Source organism: Emydura macquarii, unplaced genomic scaffold, assembly GCF_026122565.2.
Source record: "Emydura macquarii macquarii isolate MOO-44397 ecotype Brisbane River unplaced genomic scaffold, CSIRO-AGI_Emac_v2 contig_3249, whole genome shotgun sequence".
Classification (NCBI taxonomy): Eukaryota; Metazoa; Chordata; order Testudines; family Chelidae; genus Emydura; species Emydura macquarii.
In genome coordinates this window covers 97,400-113,031 of record NW_027133386.1, presented here as the reverse complement: position 1 = coordinate 113,031, position 15,632 = coordinate 97,400, and the positions used below count along the sequence as shown (strand labels likewise).

The window sequence follows — 15,632 nt, the reverse complement described above, 5'->3', positions numbered from 1 at the left end:
CCCTCTGCTGAGCCCCCCACCCTGGTCCCAGTAGCCATGCGGTGGGAGACGCGGGCCAGCCTGTGTGCGAAGGATGCGCCTCGCAGGCCAGGGTCACAACACGCTGCGTGAATAAGGTGCCGCTGGGCCCTGCGGCTGCAGGGATTTGGCCACGCGCTGCTGATTCCTTGTCACAAGCGCCGGGGACGCTGCAGCCCTTTGGTATCTCCAGCGTGCTGCGGTGACGGCCCAGCACATGCGACCCAGGGGCTGGCTCATGGGCAGGGGGGCTGGGCAGTGGGCTCAGGCCCAGAGGCACGTCCCTCCCCCTTGGCCTACTAATCCCTAAAAGCAGGGCCGGCAGCGGGCTTTCAGCTGGGCCGGGGGGACACCGCCCATTGCTGCGGGCGCTGCGCTGCTCTCCGGCGTGTCCCAGCTGCGCCGGTGTCATCAGCAAACGCTCGCTTAAAAGACACCCGAGATGGGGGGCCCCAAGCCCGGCCCTTCGCAACAGAGCTGGTAACAAAGCAGCACATTCTGGCTGCGCCCCGCTGCCTCCTGCTGGGCAGGAGCAGAACTGCCCATCCACATGCCATAGGCCCCCACGTGGCCGATGGGAATCCCCAGTGCTGTTGGCGCAGGGGGTGCTAGGCTCTCTCCCTGCTGTGGCTGGGCCGCGCTGCGTGGCCATGAGCAGTGACACCTGGGACTGGGCAGTCCGAGGGGCCCAGAGCTCTGGGCCACGCTCCCCTCGTGGATTAGCCACAAAACGCACCTGTTGAGGGGACCAAACAGCCCCGGCTCCCCTGCGGGCATGGCCTCAGCCCGGGTCAAGCTGCTCCCAGCGGCCCCCCCCGGCTGGGCCAGCGAGCAGCCATGCCAGGCTCTCACCAGCCTGTTTGCTCCAGCTGGCGAGAGCCAGACCTGGGGGCAGGTAACGAGCCAATTTACTGCTTGCGCCGCGCCGCGCTCTGCTGGCGTCCAGCGGCTGCATGGAAAATCCATAGCAAAACGCATCCGCTGGCACTGCCTTGCAGCAGGCTCTTGGCGTGTGCTCGAGATGCCCCCGCGCCAGGCAGGATCAGGTCCCTGGCCTGGCCTGGGCCCTGCACATGTGCGCTTGGCTCTGGGATGGTGGGTTGGGGCCATGATTTTGCTGCTGCCGCCGTGGGCTGTCTGCAAATTGCCAAAGGCCTAGTGCAGGGAGAGCAAGCCCAGCAGGTGCCAGCTGGCGTATGCCAGGCGGGGGCCCCACGGTATCAGTGGCGCTGACCTCAGAGGCTGTATATAGCTGAGCTGGCATCCAGCCGCCAGCCTCCCAGGCTGGGTATTTACCCATCACCAGGGCCGGACTGCGCTGCTGGCCTGAGGAGACTGGGCCAGGCTGTGCTCCCGAGTACCTGCGCGAACCTGCCCAGGGACCCTGCTGGCACCGGCAGCTCTGGCGCCACCGCCACAGGCGCCGACAGCTGGGCACGGGCGACGCTAGGAAGGTCCCTTGCTCTGAGTCACCGTTGCTGCAAACGTCTTTGCCCTGGACTCGGGGAAGGGCCATGTCCCCTGCCTAGTCAGCACCCACCTAGCTGTGCTCCCCAGTTAGCCAGCCTGGCTTCTTGGGGGGCCGGCACCCAGGCAAAGGCAAAGCCCTTTTGAGAGCCCCCCGGCCCTGTGCGTGCAGACACACGCTGCTCTGCGGTGCACGGTGCTACTGCAGCCACCCCAGGCGCAGCACATCCCGCACCCGGTCCAAACCCAGCAACCACCAGCAGGCAGCGCTGCGCCTGCACCAGGGCGGCACCTGAACCCGCCACGGCGACCCAGCCGCTGCTCCGGCCCAGGGTAAGCCCAGCTCGGCTTATGGCGTGACTGGTGAGCGCCCCGCAATCGGCGGGTTACCCAGAGTGCCTTCTACTGGCTCTGCCCTCGCGGGCGGGGAGGTAGGGTAGCGACCCGGCTTCAGGGGCACTAGACCAAGGGAGTCCCCAGCTCGCCTGCACGTGGAGGGATCCTACCAACGGTGTTTTACTCAGACCTGGGCAGCAAACCATGGCGCAGAGCCTGCTGCAGCAACCGCTGTACCCCAGCCAATGCCTGGCCCCCAACCACTCCTGGGGGGGGGTGGGGAGGGGGGATGGATAGTGAAAGCAACAGCGATGCAAGAGTTAAACTCTCACAGGAGGCACGTGCCCTTACAAAGCAGAGGGGTGGGGGTGGTGAAATCATTATCCCCATTTTACAGGTGGGGACACTGAGGCAGCAAGCAAGTTGGTGATTTGCCCAAAGTGGGGGGTCACATGGATACACTCACATGGAGTCAGTCTCACAGGGCGCTGTTTATTTTTATATTCATGTCACTCTGCCATGTGTCTAGACTACCAGGAGTCCTGACTCCCAGCCCCACCACCACCACCACTCCCTCGCACCACTAGACCCCACTCCCCTCCCAGAGATGGGGATAGAACCCAGGAGTCCTGGCACTCAGCTGCCCCCACGCTGATCCCTTAGAGAAAGATGCGCCCCTCACCCTGGCTCCAAGGTGGTTAGAGCAGCAGGCGTGGGTTCTATCCCTGGCTCGGGGAGCGGGGTCTTGTGGAGGGAGGGGGGGGCCGGAAGCCAGGATGCCTGGTCTCTACCCCCAGCTCTGGGCAGGGAGGGGGGTGTCTAGCAGTTAAAGGATGGGGCTGGGAGCCAGGACTCCTGGGTTCTCTTCTGGCTCCTATCCCGTGTGGAGTCTGTGATCAGACACAGCCGGGGACGTGGGCAGGAGGGGGGGTTGGTGGGCCAGAGGAGCGTGGCTGACCTCGGCGTGGCTGGCCTGGTGCGCGATTAGCGCACGGCTCTGGGCGAAACGCTCCCCGCAGCGGGCGCACTCGTAGGGCGTCTCGCTGTGCACCCGCAGGTGCTGCGCCAGCTCGGCCCGCTCCCCAAAGCTGCGGCCACAGCGGGCGCATCCGTGGGGCCGCTCGGCGTGAATGCGCCGGTGCCGGGCCAGCGTGGAGCTGCGGCCAAAGCGCTTGCCGCAGCCGGCGCAGCTGAAGGGCTTGCCGGCCCCGTGCCGGGCGCTGCGGTGGGCGGCCAGGGCCGCGGCCTCGCCGAAGGCCTTGCCGCAGTCAGCGCAGGCGTGGGGGCGCCGGGCGTGGAGCCGCCGGTGCTGCAGGAGGTTGGCACGGAGGCTGAAGGCGCGGCCGCAGTCGCCGCAGCCGTAGGGGCGCTCGCCAGAATGCACGGCCCGGTGCCGGAGCAGCACCGCGCTCTCGGCAAAGCGCCGGCCGCAGTCCCCGCAGGCGAAGGGGCGCTCGCCCGTGTGGGTGCGCCGGTGCCGCGCCAGCACTGAGCTCTGGCTGAAGCGCTTGCCGCAGTCCGGGCAGGGGAAGGGGCGCTCGCCGGTGTGCACCCGCCGGTGAGCCAGCAGGTGCGAACGCTGGGCAAAGCCCTTCCCACAGTCCAGGCAGCCGTGGCGCTTCCCCGGGGGAACCGGCAGGGAGCCTGAGCTCCGCCCCTTCAGCCCTGGAGACTCCTCCCCCTCGGCGGGGATTCCCTGCGGTGTCTCAGTCTCTGAGCTCCGCCCCTTCACCGCTGGAGACTCCTCCCCCTGGGCGGGGATTCCCTGCGGTGCCCCAGGGGCGGCGCTCCCCAGCAGCTGGCTGTGGGTGGCCAGGTGGCGGCCCAGGTTGGAGCGGCGGCTGAAGCGGCGGCCGCAGTGGCCGCACTGGTAGGGGCGCTCCCCGGTGTGGGTGCGCTGGTGGAGCTGGAGGCCTGGGCCCCGGCTGAAGCGGCGGCCGCACTGGCCACACTGGTAGGGGCGCTCCCCGGTGTGGGTGCGCCGGTGCAGCGCCAGGTCGGGGCCGCGGAGGAAGCGCTTGCCGCAGTCGGGGCAGGCGAAGGGGCGCTCCCCGGTGTGGATGCGCCGGTGCAGCGCCAGGTCCGGCGCCCGCAGGAAGCGCTTGCCGCAGTCGGGGCAGGGGAAGGGGCGCTCCCCGGTGTGGATGCGCTGGTGCTGCACGAGGGAGGAGCCGGCGCTGAAGCGCTTGCCGCAGTCGGGGCAGGCGAAGGGGCGCTGCCCAGCGTGGGCCCGCTGGAACCGCAGGAACTCGGGGCTGCGGCTGTAGCTGCGCTCCGCCGGCGGGGAGGGCGGCCCCGCGGGGGTGTGGAGCCGCCGGTGCTTGGCCAGGTGGGCGCTCTGGCTGAAGTGCCGGCCGCAGTCGGCACAGGCGAAGGGGCGCTCGCCCGTGTGCACCCGCTGGTGGCGCAGCAGGTTGGAGCTGCGGCTGAACCGCCGCCCACAGCCGGAGCAGCCAAAGGGCTTCGCCACCGCGCCGCCGCAGGGCAGCCTCCGGTGGGCCAGCAGGGCTGCGGCGGCCTCAAAGCTCTGCCCGCACTCCGCACAGATGGTCGGTCCTGCCTCCAAGCCGACGGGGCCCTGCTGCCCCCCCGTCTGCGGCTGGTGCTGGCAAGCGTCCCCCTGCGGCTCCACTCTCCTAGCCCCCTCTTCGCGCTCCGGCCCGGTCCCTTCCAGGCAGGGATCCCGCTCCTCGTTCGCACTCATGCTGCCGGCGCCTGCTGGGACACGGAATAAAGCCAGAGATTAATCCATTGCCGTGCCGGAGAGAACAGGAACCGGGGGGTGGAAAGGGGGCAGCATCAACTTGTTATTCCCATGAGGTCTGCGATTTCAGAGCTGACTAAGGGATTGGGACACTCCTCACGCCGAACTGCCCCAGGAGGCTTTGAGAGTGACTCTTGGAATGCCGGCATGGCGCGGTGCAGAGCACTGCAGTTCCCCCCACGGTAGTACAGGCAGCGAGGGCCAGACGACAGGTATTTGGATACCTAAAAAGCAAACGGGGTCCAGTGGGCGCTTTTCTCTGCTTCTCAGGTGCCTAAATAGCTGGAGAGCACAGCCCTTCGTTCTCAGGATGAAAACAAACAGTAAACGGCTTCTCAACCCCTTTGGCCGCGCCGCACCTCCGAGCCAGATCTGCAGTATCCAGACCTGGGACACGGCCAGCTTTCCCTGCATAAAACCAGAGCTGCCGACCAGATCGCTAAGAGCAGCAGCAAATGGGGAAAGCAGCATGCAGGGGGTGTCTCTAGTGTGGCCCCCGGGGCCCTGTCCTTGGCCCAGGGCTATCTAGGACCTTTACCTTTATCAGTGACCTGGAAGGAAACAAAAACGCACAGCTGGCCAGGCTTGCGGCTGGCGCACAAACTGGCAGAGCAGTAACTACGGACGGAGAAAGGGCAGCCTGGATCGCTGGCCAAACCGGGCCCGGGTGAAAACGATGAGTTCAGCCCGGAACAGGCACAGACAAGCATGATCAGGGGGCCGCGGATCTCGTGAGGCGAGGCGACGCGAGCTTGTCTTGTTTAGCCTGAGAGGGGATCTGAACAGCCAGAGAGGGAGAAGAGCTGCTGAAGAACAAGACCAAACGGAGTGGGAGGTGACAGACATCTCTGCTGGGCAGGGCCCGGAATTCAGCTGAAGGGAGGGTGTGAATGCGGCGTGAGGCGCTGGCACTGCGGATGCAGCATCTCCCTCGGCGCACATTTTTACCATGTCACGGTCTCGGAATCTCCTCCCAGCAAGATTGCGAGCGGGACCGGCACATTCCCCAGCCTCTCAGGCATTCGGGGGACCCCAGGGGCCGATCCTCAGCCCCCCGCGGGTCTGACGCTGCCCCCAGCCCGCCAGCGCCCGCAGAGCTCCTGCTAAAGGGAGGAATAGGATTCTTACCCAAATCCGCTGGGCACTTGGGCTCCCGCATGTCTTCCTGCGCTGGGTCTCCGGACAGATGCCCCTGGCAACCTCCCTGCACGGCCAGGCTCTGAAACAAGATGCCCTCACTCAGTCCTGGCTCCTCTCACCCCCTCTGCCCTGGCTCGGCCACTGCTCCCTCCAGCCCCCCACATCTCCTCCACTCCCGCTCCCCCGTATCGGAGACGGACCCTAGAGAGTCCCCCCATAGCGTCTGCCCTGCCAGCATATGCACTGCCCCTGCCCATGGGGACAGCCCTGGAAAGGGCCCCCCAGCCGGCTACACCTGGTGCGAGGGGGAGGCAAAAGCTACTGCTCGGGTCCTGCCAGACCCGGGACCCCTCTAGCCTGGGACAGGGCAGTGACGTTGCACAGCGCCTGCTGCTTCAAAGGAAGGGACAGGGGCAGAAAGGGAAGCAGAAGTAAAAAGGGGGCCCAGCTGGGGCCAGAACTCCCGGCAGCAACCCCCACCCCAGACCTGGGCAGGGAGACCCCCACACGCGCCCCACTCTGGGGAGATCAAGAGGCGTCACTGCACCAGCCACACACACCTGCTTGGGCTGCACTGGGATTTCTCACCCCCCCCCCCCCCGCCACACACACACACACACACACACGGTGAGGCTGGGATTTTTCTCACTCACACTCACTCTCACACACACACACACACCCAGGCTGGAATTTCACACACAAACACACACGGGCTGGGATTTCATACACACACAGAAAGCGAGGCTGGGATTTCACACACACACACACACACTCACACAGAAAGCGAGGCTGGGATTTCACATACACAAACACACACGGGCTGGGATTTCACACACACACACACACACACAGAAAGCGAGGCTGGGATTTTACATACACAAACACACACGGGCTGGGAGTTCACACACACACACACACACACACAGAACACACACACACACACACACGGCTGGGATTTTACACACACACACACACACGGGCTGGGATTTCACACACACACACACACACACACACACACACACAGAAAGCGAGGCTGGGATTTCACACACACACACACACACACACACACACACACACACACACGGGCTGGGATTTCACACACACACACACACACACACACACACACACAGAAAGCGAGGCTGGGATTTCACACACACACACACACACACACACACACACAGGCTGGGATTTCACACACACACACACACACACACACACACACACACACACACAGAAAGCGAGGCTGGGATTTCACACACACACACACACACACACACACACACACACACACACACGAGGCTGGGATTTCACACACACACACACACACACACACACACGGGCTGGGATTTCACACACACACACACACACACACACACACACAGAAAGCGAGGCTGGGATTTCACACACACACACACACACACACACACACACACAGAAAGCGAGGCTGGGATTTCACACACACACACACACACACACACGGGCTGGGATTTCACACACACACACACACACACACAGAAAGCGAGGCTGGGACACACACACACACACACACACACACAGGGCTGGGATTTCACACACACACACACACACACACAGAAAGCGAGGCTGGGATTTCACACACACACACACACACACACACACACACACACACACACACACGGGCTGGGATTTCACACACATACACACACACACACAGAAAGCGAGGCTGGGATTTCACACACACACACGGGCTGGGATTTCACACACACACACACACACAGACAGCGAGGCTGGGATTTCACACACACACACACACACACGGGCTGGGATTTCACACACACACACACACACACACACACAGAAAGCGAGGCTGGGATTTCACACACACACACACACACACACACACACACACACAGAAAGCGAGGCTGGGATTTCACACACACACCAGTCTCCCCCTGAAGCGGAATCGCCCCCCCCCTTGGATCCAGGCCCCACGCCGCCCCCGGGCCAGAGGGGCCCCGCTCCCGAGCGGCCTGCCGCGCAGCTACCGTTACCGGGCCGGCGCCCTGCGCTCGCCCCGGATCGCGGGTCCCGGTCCCGGTCCCGGCCCCGGCCGGGCGCAGCCGGCTCCGTGCGCGGCGCGCTGGCGCAGGCGCTGGGCGGAGCGCGGGGGGGGTGCGGAAAGTGGCGCAGCGGGCGCCCCCTGCCTGCGCTCCGGAGCCGGGCCAGCCCCCTCTGGCGGTGCTCCGGGCCGGGCCGGGCCGCGAGCTCGGAGCCGGAGCCGCAGCCGAGCTCCAAAGAGGCGCTGGCGGACCCAGCTCTGCCCGGGGCGGATCACCCGCACTGGGCAGACCCGGGCCTGGTTTCCGAGTTGCCTTTGTCTGGCTTCAGCTTCCAGCCGGGCTCTCGTGCCTGTCTCCAGGCCGCTGGGTCCGAGAGCCCCGGGCTGCGGCCCTGCCACGGGCTGAGCCTCCCCCCGCGTCTCGCAGGCGTCTGCACCGGGAGCTGCGCAGACGGAGCCAGGGCTCTCTCCAGGCCTCCAGTTATTTCTGTGGCCCTTCCCTGCACCCGCCCTGGCTCCGCGACGTCCCTTTTACAGCCTGGCGCGGCGCGGAGCCGGGCACAGCGCGCCAGTGCCGGTCCCTGTGCACCGCCCGCTTCCCACTCACCCACCGCCCGGCGTCAGTCCCAGCGGGGCAGCAGCGCCCGCCCCAGTGCCCAGCCGCCCACGGCCCGTTCCCTGTCCCTGTCCAGAGTCGCTGCTCTCCGGGATCAGGCCCCATCCGTAGGTCTGGCCGGCATTCCTTGTTCCTAGGTGTAGACCTTGCATTGGCCTGGATTGAAACCCGTTCCGATTGCAGCCGCCCGTTCCGTGTTGTTGCTCTCCGGGATCAGGCCCCATCCGTAGGTCTGGCCGGCATTCCTTGTTCCTAGGTGTAGACCTTTGTCTCGGCCTGGATTGAAACCCGTTCCGATTGCAGCCGCCCGTTCCGTGTTGCTGCTCTCCGGGATCAGGCCCCATCCGTAGGTCTGGCCGGCATTCCTTGTTCCTAGGTGTAGACCTTTGTCTCGGCATGGATTGAAACCCGTTCCGTTTGCAGCAGCCCGTTGTCCTGGCAAGCCGGCCCGCTGCGTCTGCCCAGGCCTCGTTGCTCCCGATACCTGGGTGCCGCGTGTAGGCTGGCGGCCGGGAGCTCGGACCCAGGCCCAGCTCCCGGAGAGGAGGTTGAATTGCGTCGGGGCTGGGTGCGGAGCCCCACTAGGGACGCTCCCGCTGCATGACAGGTGCCCGCTGGCGCCTGGCGTGCGGCCGCCAACCCGTCCTTCCTCCACGGCAGGGGAGTTGGCGGAGCAGGGCGTAGCGGGCACCTCCTGCCCCGAGCAGGGGTGGCGGGGCTGGGACCCCAGAGATGGGCCCAGAGCAATGCTGCTCTGCCCGGTGCAGACTTTCCAGGGGGGGCCTGCGGGAGCAGGGGTGGGACGAGACACCTCCTGGGGCCCTTCCAGCCCTCCTCTATGACCCTCTCCCCGTGCAGCCCTGAGCAGCGCAGGACTACCTCTCCCAGCATGCACCGTGCCCAGGAGGAATCTCCCAGCATGCCTCACGCCCGGCAGGAGAGGCATCTCCCAGCATGCCCTGCCCCAAGTGGGTGGTGCCCAATGGGACTCTCCCAGCATGCATCGCAGGCAGCAGGAGCTGCATGTCCCAGCATGCCCTGGGCCTAAGAGAAACTCCCAGCATGCCCTGGGCCAGGTGCGGGATGCATGTCCCAGCATGCCCTGGCCGGCTGCACGAGCTGTTCAGAGCTACCCCGCCCAGCGTGTCCTGCTCTGGGTGCAGCCGGGAGGGGCGGGGCAGGGCCTGGCTGGTGGCAGCTGCAGCCCTGCGGGGCAGAGGGTGCGTGGCCCCCCTGCAGCGAGGCAGGGCACGGCGCAGGAACTGCAGCCTGGCCCAGCCGCGCTCCCCAAGCACCAGGCAGCTTTGCCGCCCGAGCGCTGAGCCTTCGCCCCATGCCTGTGTGGGGCCAGGCTTCCCCCGCAGCGCCGAGCCCAGCCGAGCCGAGCCGTGGGTGTGACCAGATGCGATCCCAGGATCTGGGAGCTGGGGCTGGCATTTAAACTCCAAAGGCTGCTGGAGTCAGCAGGGCAGAGGGAGAGGCTCCAGCCCCAGGGGGTGTCACTGAGGACCGGGCCCAACGCTCCCAGAACTTCGTGATAGCCCCAGGCCTGACAGCAGGCCGAGACCAGTCCCCTATCCACCCCCATAGCCTCCCTCTGACCCCCTACCCCCCTCTAGCAACACCCCTCACTGTATCTACCGCATACACCCCTCTAGCTATATATCAAGCCCACACACCCTCCCTCTGACCCCCTACACCCCTCCCTCTGACCCCACACATGCCTCCCTCTGACCCCCTACACCCCTCCCTCTAACCCCCTACACCCCCCTCTCTATATCCACCCACACACCCCTCCCCCAACCCCCTACACCTCTCTAGCTATAGATTGTTCGTACCGGTTAGTAAATATTCGCCATTTTAGTGCTTTTTTCCTGTATATTTGATTCTTTGTGAGCTCCTCTTTAGGCCATTGACAAGGAGTATGTTGAATTCTGCGGCCCAGAACAGGGGGCCTTGGCTGGAGAGTAACCCTAGTCAGGAATTCTGTTCGCCCGTACCTAATAATCTGTGGCTTCCCTGTGTCTATAAAACTCCAGCTAGTCTGAGGCACCATCCCCTCCACATACAGATCTGCACTGCATGAAACTGAGACGGGGGGTTGTTCCAGTGGATGTTTCCTACTAGGGCATGACCAGGGAGGAATGACCTGGGGGCAGAAAGCCCCTGCCAGGTATTATCTTGACAGGTCTTGGCCTCGCTGCTGCAAATGATGCCTTCAGACGTAAATCAGGTTAGGGGAGATGGAGAACTGACTTGGGAACAGAGGGTTCTGCTGGCCCAGGGCCCCTGTGTTTGAAAGCCCCATATCACGGCACTGGCCTGGAGCGGCAGTGGGGACTGGACGGGCTGTGACGCCGGCCCAGGGTAACGTGTCTGTCCTTCTGGCTGGTGCCGAGAGCCTCTGATGGACGATCCCAGCTCAGCCTCTGCACCGGAAACCTGGCACCAAACCCTCACCCTGCCCCTACGGCGGGGGCAGCAGATCCTGGGGTCGGGGTTGCCGAGCCTGACGAAGCTCCTTTTTTAATCTGGCACCAGAATTTATTGAGCTGGATCGTCCCAGTCCCCCTCCCCCCCCCCGCACGAGCTGGGGGGAGGGGGCTGCGCAGCACCTGCCATCATGGGGGCGGGGGGGGAGCGGATCTCGGTGAGCATCTGCAGCGCCCAGCACAATGGGGCCCAGACCTCAGTGGGGTCGAGCAGCTCCCCACACCCCGCCTCCCCCCGACTAGGGCCCCCAGAAGGAAACCAGGCTGCGCCAGCCCTCGGCACAGCCAGCCCCTCCTCTGGGGGCTAGGCGGATGGCAGCCGGGCGGGAGGGGGTCAGGGACTGCCCCCGGCCCCTTCACGGCTGCGGGTCCCTCCGGGGCTGCCACGGGCAGGGCCCGGCCGGGAGCAGGCGCCGCCAGAGGGGGCTGGCCCGGCTCCGGATCGCAGGCTGCGCCGCTCGCTCGCCCCGCTCCGCCCAGCGCTGCGCAGCGCAGGGCGCACGGAGCCGGCTGCGCTCGGCCGGGACAGGCGGCCCCAGCCCGGGGGCTCCGGTAACGGGGGAGCTACGGGGGAGACCGCCCGAGCAGCGCCGCCCCGGCAGGAGCCCGGAGGGCGGCGCCCGGGAACCGGCAGGGGAGCGGGGCCGGGCTCCCTGCGCCCCAGCCGCCCCGGGGACGGGGACAGGGGCGCAGCGCCGAGACTTGGCGGGCTGGGCTGCGTCGCGTCCCTGGGGGCTGTTCTCCCTGCAGGGCTGGGCCGTGCCCGCCCCGCAGCCCGGGCAGGGCAGACACGCCCTGCCCCAGGGGGTCTGGCTGTCCCCAAGCCCAGAGCTGGGGTCGTGGGAGGTTCCCGGCAGGACCCCCTGGCAGGCTGCTCTCACCGCCTGGCTGGAGCGGAGGACGGCTCCCCAGAGCTGTGAGGATGGGCGGACATGGCCCAGGATGGGGTTAACTCGCCCTGGTGCCATGGGGCGACGGGTCGCTGGGCCCCATGCGGGTGTGTGGGAGGTACAAGCCACACACTGGCCCCCTCGCCCCATTACAAAAGCTGAGGGGAAAAATTGACATGGGTAACAACGCCTCCGGGTAAAACGGAACCAAGCCCAGGGTGGTGCAGTAAGGCCAGAGTCAGGGGCCAGGAGCCCAGGTCATCCGACCTGCGCTGCACAGGCCTGGCGTTTCATCCCCTGGTGAGCCCAGTGACCTGCGTCTTTGCCGGAAGGGCCTCCACTGTGACTCCGAAGCCATCGAGGGAGGAGGCACCCAGTGCTGCCCTCAGGCGCCCGCCCCAGCGGCGACGTGGAGCAGAAAGCGGGGACCTTTGGGCTGGCCTATCTCCCTGGGCAGGGTCCTTCCAAAGCCTGAGGCTCACCCCCCACACTTGCCAGCCTGCCTCAGTTGCCAGTGTCTCTGGAGCCCGGGATGCTGTACCCCATGCTATGACACTGTCCTTTCTCACCAGGCGTCTCCCAGCCTCTGTACGTGACCTGCCTTCGCAGCACTCCGAGGAGCGGCCCAGTGTGGTGAGTCCCTTCTCGTCGGTGGATGAGATGCTGCCAAGGCTGACGTCTTCCCCTCCAGCTTGTGACTGTGTGGCCCAGAAGCTGCTAGCTGGGGAGCGGGGCCCTGTCTTTGGTGGCCGGGGCTCACCCGAAGGACTCCCTTGCTGCGAGGAGCTGGGAGCTACGAAGTAACAAGGTGACCGAACCTTTTGCCAGAGATGCAGAATCTGGAACTCCTGTGTCCAGGGAGGACCAGGCGGGGGACTGGGTTTGCAGATGGGGCTGGGGCCCGGGGAATCCAGTTTAGACCCTGGCTTCACCCAGCTCCTTCCTCCTGCAGCAGGATCCCCTGTCCCAGACTGCCCTCAACTCCTGGATGGAGCGCGGGGAGGAGCTGCGAGTCCCGGATCCCGGGGGCCATGAGGAGGGGGAAACGCCACGTGGTGCCAGCCCAGGTGAGAAAGGGGCTAACCCAACTCTGGCGCTGAATAGCCCCAAAGATTCTGCTAGCTCCCAGCATGACCCCTCTGCATTTACCTGTCCTGGGATATGGCCCCACTAGCCCTGGGGGAAAACCCCATTAGCTCCTGCCTCTGGGGCTCAGCTGGGATGTGGGGCAGAACTGGCCCCTGCCCTCTCCACTGGGGCAGGTTTGGGAGAGAGTCTGGTTCCCAGCCCCATAACCAGAGGTTTCTTAGTGACACCCACCCCCGTCCCGCAGGGTCCCTTTGCCCCAGTGCAGAGAGCTACTCACATCAGGATCATCTCGGTGTGTCCCCAGATGACAGGGCGAGCGAAGAGGGGGCTTCCCGGCCGGACAGGGCCCAGCTGGACGTTTGCCAGAGCTCAGAGCGGGTCAGGAGCCTGCGCCGGTCGGCAAGGAGACGTGGTGCTGGACAGCGGCCGGAGCCCCCCACCGACCCTCTCCCTCAGCGCCGAGGAGCTCAGCAGCGCTACGTGTGCGCCGAATGTGGCCGCGGCTTTGCCGTCAGCGCCCGCCTGGCCAAGCACGAGCGGACCCACACCGGGGAGCGCCCCTTCGCCTGCTCCGAGTGCGGCAAGCGCTTCACCCAGAACGCCAACCTCGTGCAGCACCGGCGCACCCACACCGGCGAGCGCCCCTTCCGCTGCGGCGACTGCCACCGGCACTTCGGCACCAAAGCGGACCTGGCCCGGCACCGCCAGTCCCACACCGGCGAGCGCCCCTTCCGCTGCGCTCAGTGCGGCCGGGCCTTCAGCCAGAGCTCCAACCTGCTGCGCCACCAGCGCTCCCACACCGGCGAGCGCCCCTTCGCCTGCCGGGACTGCGGGGCCGCCTTCGCCCGCAGCGCCCACCTGGCGGCCCACCGCCGCACCCACACCGGGGAGCGCCCCTTCCGCTGCAGCCACTGCCGGGAGCGCTTCGCCCAGGCCACGGCGCTGATCCAGCACCAGCGCCTGCACACGGGCGAGCGCCCCTTCGCCTGCTCCGAGTGCGGCAAGGGCTTCACCCGCGCCGCCACCCTGCAGCACCACCAGCGCCTGCACGCCGGCCAGCGCCCCTTCGCCTGCCGGGACTGCGGGGCCACCTTCGCTGCCCGCGCCACCCTCCGCCAGCACCGCCGCAGGCACTCCGGGGAGGCGCCCTTCCACTGTGCCGAGTGCGGGCGCCGCTTCGCCGTCAGCTCCGCGCTGCTCCGGCACCAGCACGTCCACACCGGGGAGCGGCCCTTCACCTGCCACGAGTGCGGCGCCGGCTTCAGCCAGAGCTCGGCGCTCGTCCGCCACCAGAGACTCCATGACTAGCACCTGCTGCTCCTGGGACCCTGGCCCTGGGGCCCCGGCGGGGGGAGAGTGCCACGGGGGGGCCTCGTGCGAGCGGGTGAGGGAGGGAGGTGCTATGCGAGGGCTGGGTCAATGTAGCTGGAATAAACGGGCCCAGGGAGTCTGCGGCACGGCCGTGCCCGTCACTGTCATGTGCCAAGGGTTACACTCGGTTCGGGGCTTCGCGCCTTGCTGCTCCCCACCCCGGCAGCAAGCACCGCTGGCCGGCTCCTTGCCCTGCGAGCGAAGGTACAGTTGCAGTCTTGGAAAGTATTCAGAAAGGCGTCTGTTCCCAGCAGCCCGGGCGCTCTTTACGCCAGCGGCCGGGTTGCCGTGTAAAACTCTCACCCACCCCACAGTCCCTTAGCTGGTAGAGATGGTGCTCGTCGGCTTTTGGTGGGGAGAAGGGAACGGGCTGCAGCGTAGCCTTGGTTTGCTCCTGCTTCCTTTAGGGCAAAGCAAGCCAAACATGGGGGGGAGCAGGAAAGACTAGCAAAGAGAGAAGATGCCGCTTCTGCCTTTGGGGTGGACGCTCACTTGCCGCCCGTCCGCAGGAGCGAACCTGGCCCAGCCCACGGTGCTCTGCCAGGGCATTGCGTCCAGCTGCCTGGCTGCTCACGGGTGCGTCTGGCTGGAGGGAGGAGATACGGCGAGGAAGGAAATGGGCTGACAGCAGGAACCCCCAAGTCATAGCCTAGCTGATGGTTGGGACCTCGCCACCTCTGGCCTGGCCTGCTCATGGTGTCTCAGGAGCAGACCCACAAATGCCCGATGATCGTGGTGGATCCTGGGGTCACAGGAAAGGGGGGGGGAGGTGCAGCGATGGTGCTAGCCAGCCCACCCGGCCCAGCCCCATTGAGCCCTCTAGCTCCCTCGTGAAGCCTGAGAGCAGCAGGATGGTGGCACAGCCCACCCCCAATGAATCAGACCTAATTGCCAACGCCCCAGGCTTGGTCCATTGAGCCCGGTTCCGTTCTCTAGTTCATCAGGCATGATCGCAGCAGAGGCCTTGACGTGGAGCTGGAGCCGATTGTTGGGCCTAGAGCTGTCTGTCTGTCTGTCCGTCTGTCACTTGTTACAGGGGCTTTGTGACCATGTACGAACCTTCACCCATGTGACAAGGATGGCTCGCACAGTGAAGGTAGGCCTGTTAGCCGCCAGCTCCTCCCCCGGCTCTGCATGGCGCGAGGGCGTTCCAGGTGGGGGGCTGTGTGGCTCAGCTGTTGGAGGAGCCGGCAGAGTCTATGGTGGGAACTGGGGGGGCATGAGAATCCGGGGGGGGGGGGCTGGCCGCAATCCTTAGGAGATCAGGGCAGAGGGGGCTGGAATAAGAGGGAGCTGTTGAAGATCATTTCAGTGATTCACTTTGCCCTAACTCTGCCTCGTTACAAAGGAACTGCGCTGCCATGGGGTGGGAGGTGTTTCTAGGGGGAGCCCCGGGCCCCGAGGGAGGCGG

The 15,632-nt window shown here is 65.9% G+C and overlaps 2 protein-coding genes across 10 annotated transcripts; one reads left to right on the top strand and one right to left on the bottom strand.

Moving 5' to 3' along the window:
* Window positions 1-2,258: 2,258 nt before the first annotated feature.
* On the bottom strand, window positions 2,259-8,717 carry LOC137142788 (zinc finger protein 271-like). Of its 5 annotated transcripts, none has more exons than XM_067532249.1 (3): window positions 8,525-8,717; window positions 5,714-5,804; window positions 2,259-4,539 (listed from the first exon to the last, which is right to left on the bottom strand). In XM_067532249.1, the coding sequence occupies exons 2-3, from the start codon at window positions 5,742-5,744 to the stop codon at window positions 2,696-2,698; spliced, it is 1,875 nt and encodes a 624-aa protein (XP_067388350.1). In that variant the 5' UTR covers window positions 5,745-5,804; window positions 8,525-8,717; the 3' UTR covers window positions 2,259-2,695. The 5 variants fall into 5 exon arrangements, with proteins under 5 accessions (XP_067388350.1, XP_067388351.1, XP_067388353.1 ...); XM_067532250.1 differs by having other exon boundaries at window positions 2,259-4,536; window positions 8,525-8,716; XM_067532252.1 differs by lacking the exon at window positions 8,525-8,717 and adding an exon at window positions 7,756-8,502.
* A 2,546-nt stretch (window positions 8,718-11,263) lies between these two features.
* On the top strand, window positions 11,264-14,322 carry LOC137142780 (zinc finger protein 79-like). 5 transcript variants are annotated; one of them, XM_067532235.1, is made up of 4 exons: window positions 11,264-11,423; window positions 12,334-12,569; window positions 12,714-12,828; window positions 13,095-14,322. In XM_067532235.1, the coding sequence occupies exons 3-4, from the start codon at window positions 12,750-12,752 to the stop codon at window positions 14,156-14,158; spliced, it is 1,143 nt and encodes a 380-aa protein (XP_067388336.1). In that variant the 5' UTR covers window positions 11,264-11,423; window positions 12,334-12,569; window positions 12,714-12,749; the 3' UTR covers window positions 14,159-14,322. The 5 variants fall into 5 exon arrangements, with proteins under 5 accessions (XP_067388336.1, XP_067388337.1, XP_067388338.1 ...); XM_067532236.1 differs by lacking the exon at window positions 11,264-11,423 and adding an exon at window positions 11,595-11,787; XM_067532237.1 differs by lacking the exon at window positions 11,264-11,423 and having other exon boundaries at window positions 11,595-12,569; window positions 12,717-12,828.
* The last annotated feature ends 1,310 nt before the right edge of the window (window positions 14,323-15,632 follow it).

What these genes read in the sequence shown, in the direction of transcription:
- LOC137142788 (XM_067532251.1), bottom strand. Translation starts at nt 5,295, where the DNA reads ATGCTTGTCTGTGCCTGTTCCGGGCTGAACTCATCGTTTTCACCCGGG. An exon ending in CTTCCAGGTCACTGATAAAG is followed by an intron (nt 4,540 to 5,123) that starts GTAAAGGTCCTA and finishes TCCGTGTCCCAG; the next exon opens with CAGGCGCCGGCAGCATGAGT.
- LOC137142780 (XM_067532235.1), top strand. Translation starts at nt 12,750, where the DNA reads ATGGAGCGCGGGGAGGAGCTGCGAGTCCCGGATCCCGGGGGCCATGAG. An exon ending in GCCACGTGGTGCCAGCCCAG is followed by an intron (nt 12,829 to 13,094) that starts GTGAGAAAGGGG and finishes CCCGTCCCGCAG; the next exon opens with GGTCCCTTTGCCCCAGTGCA.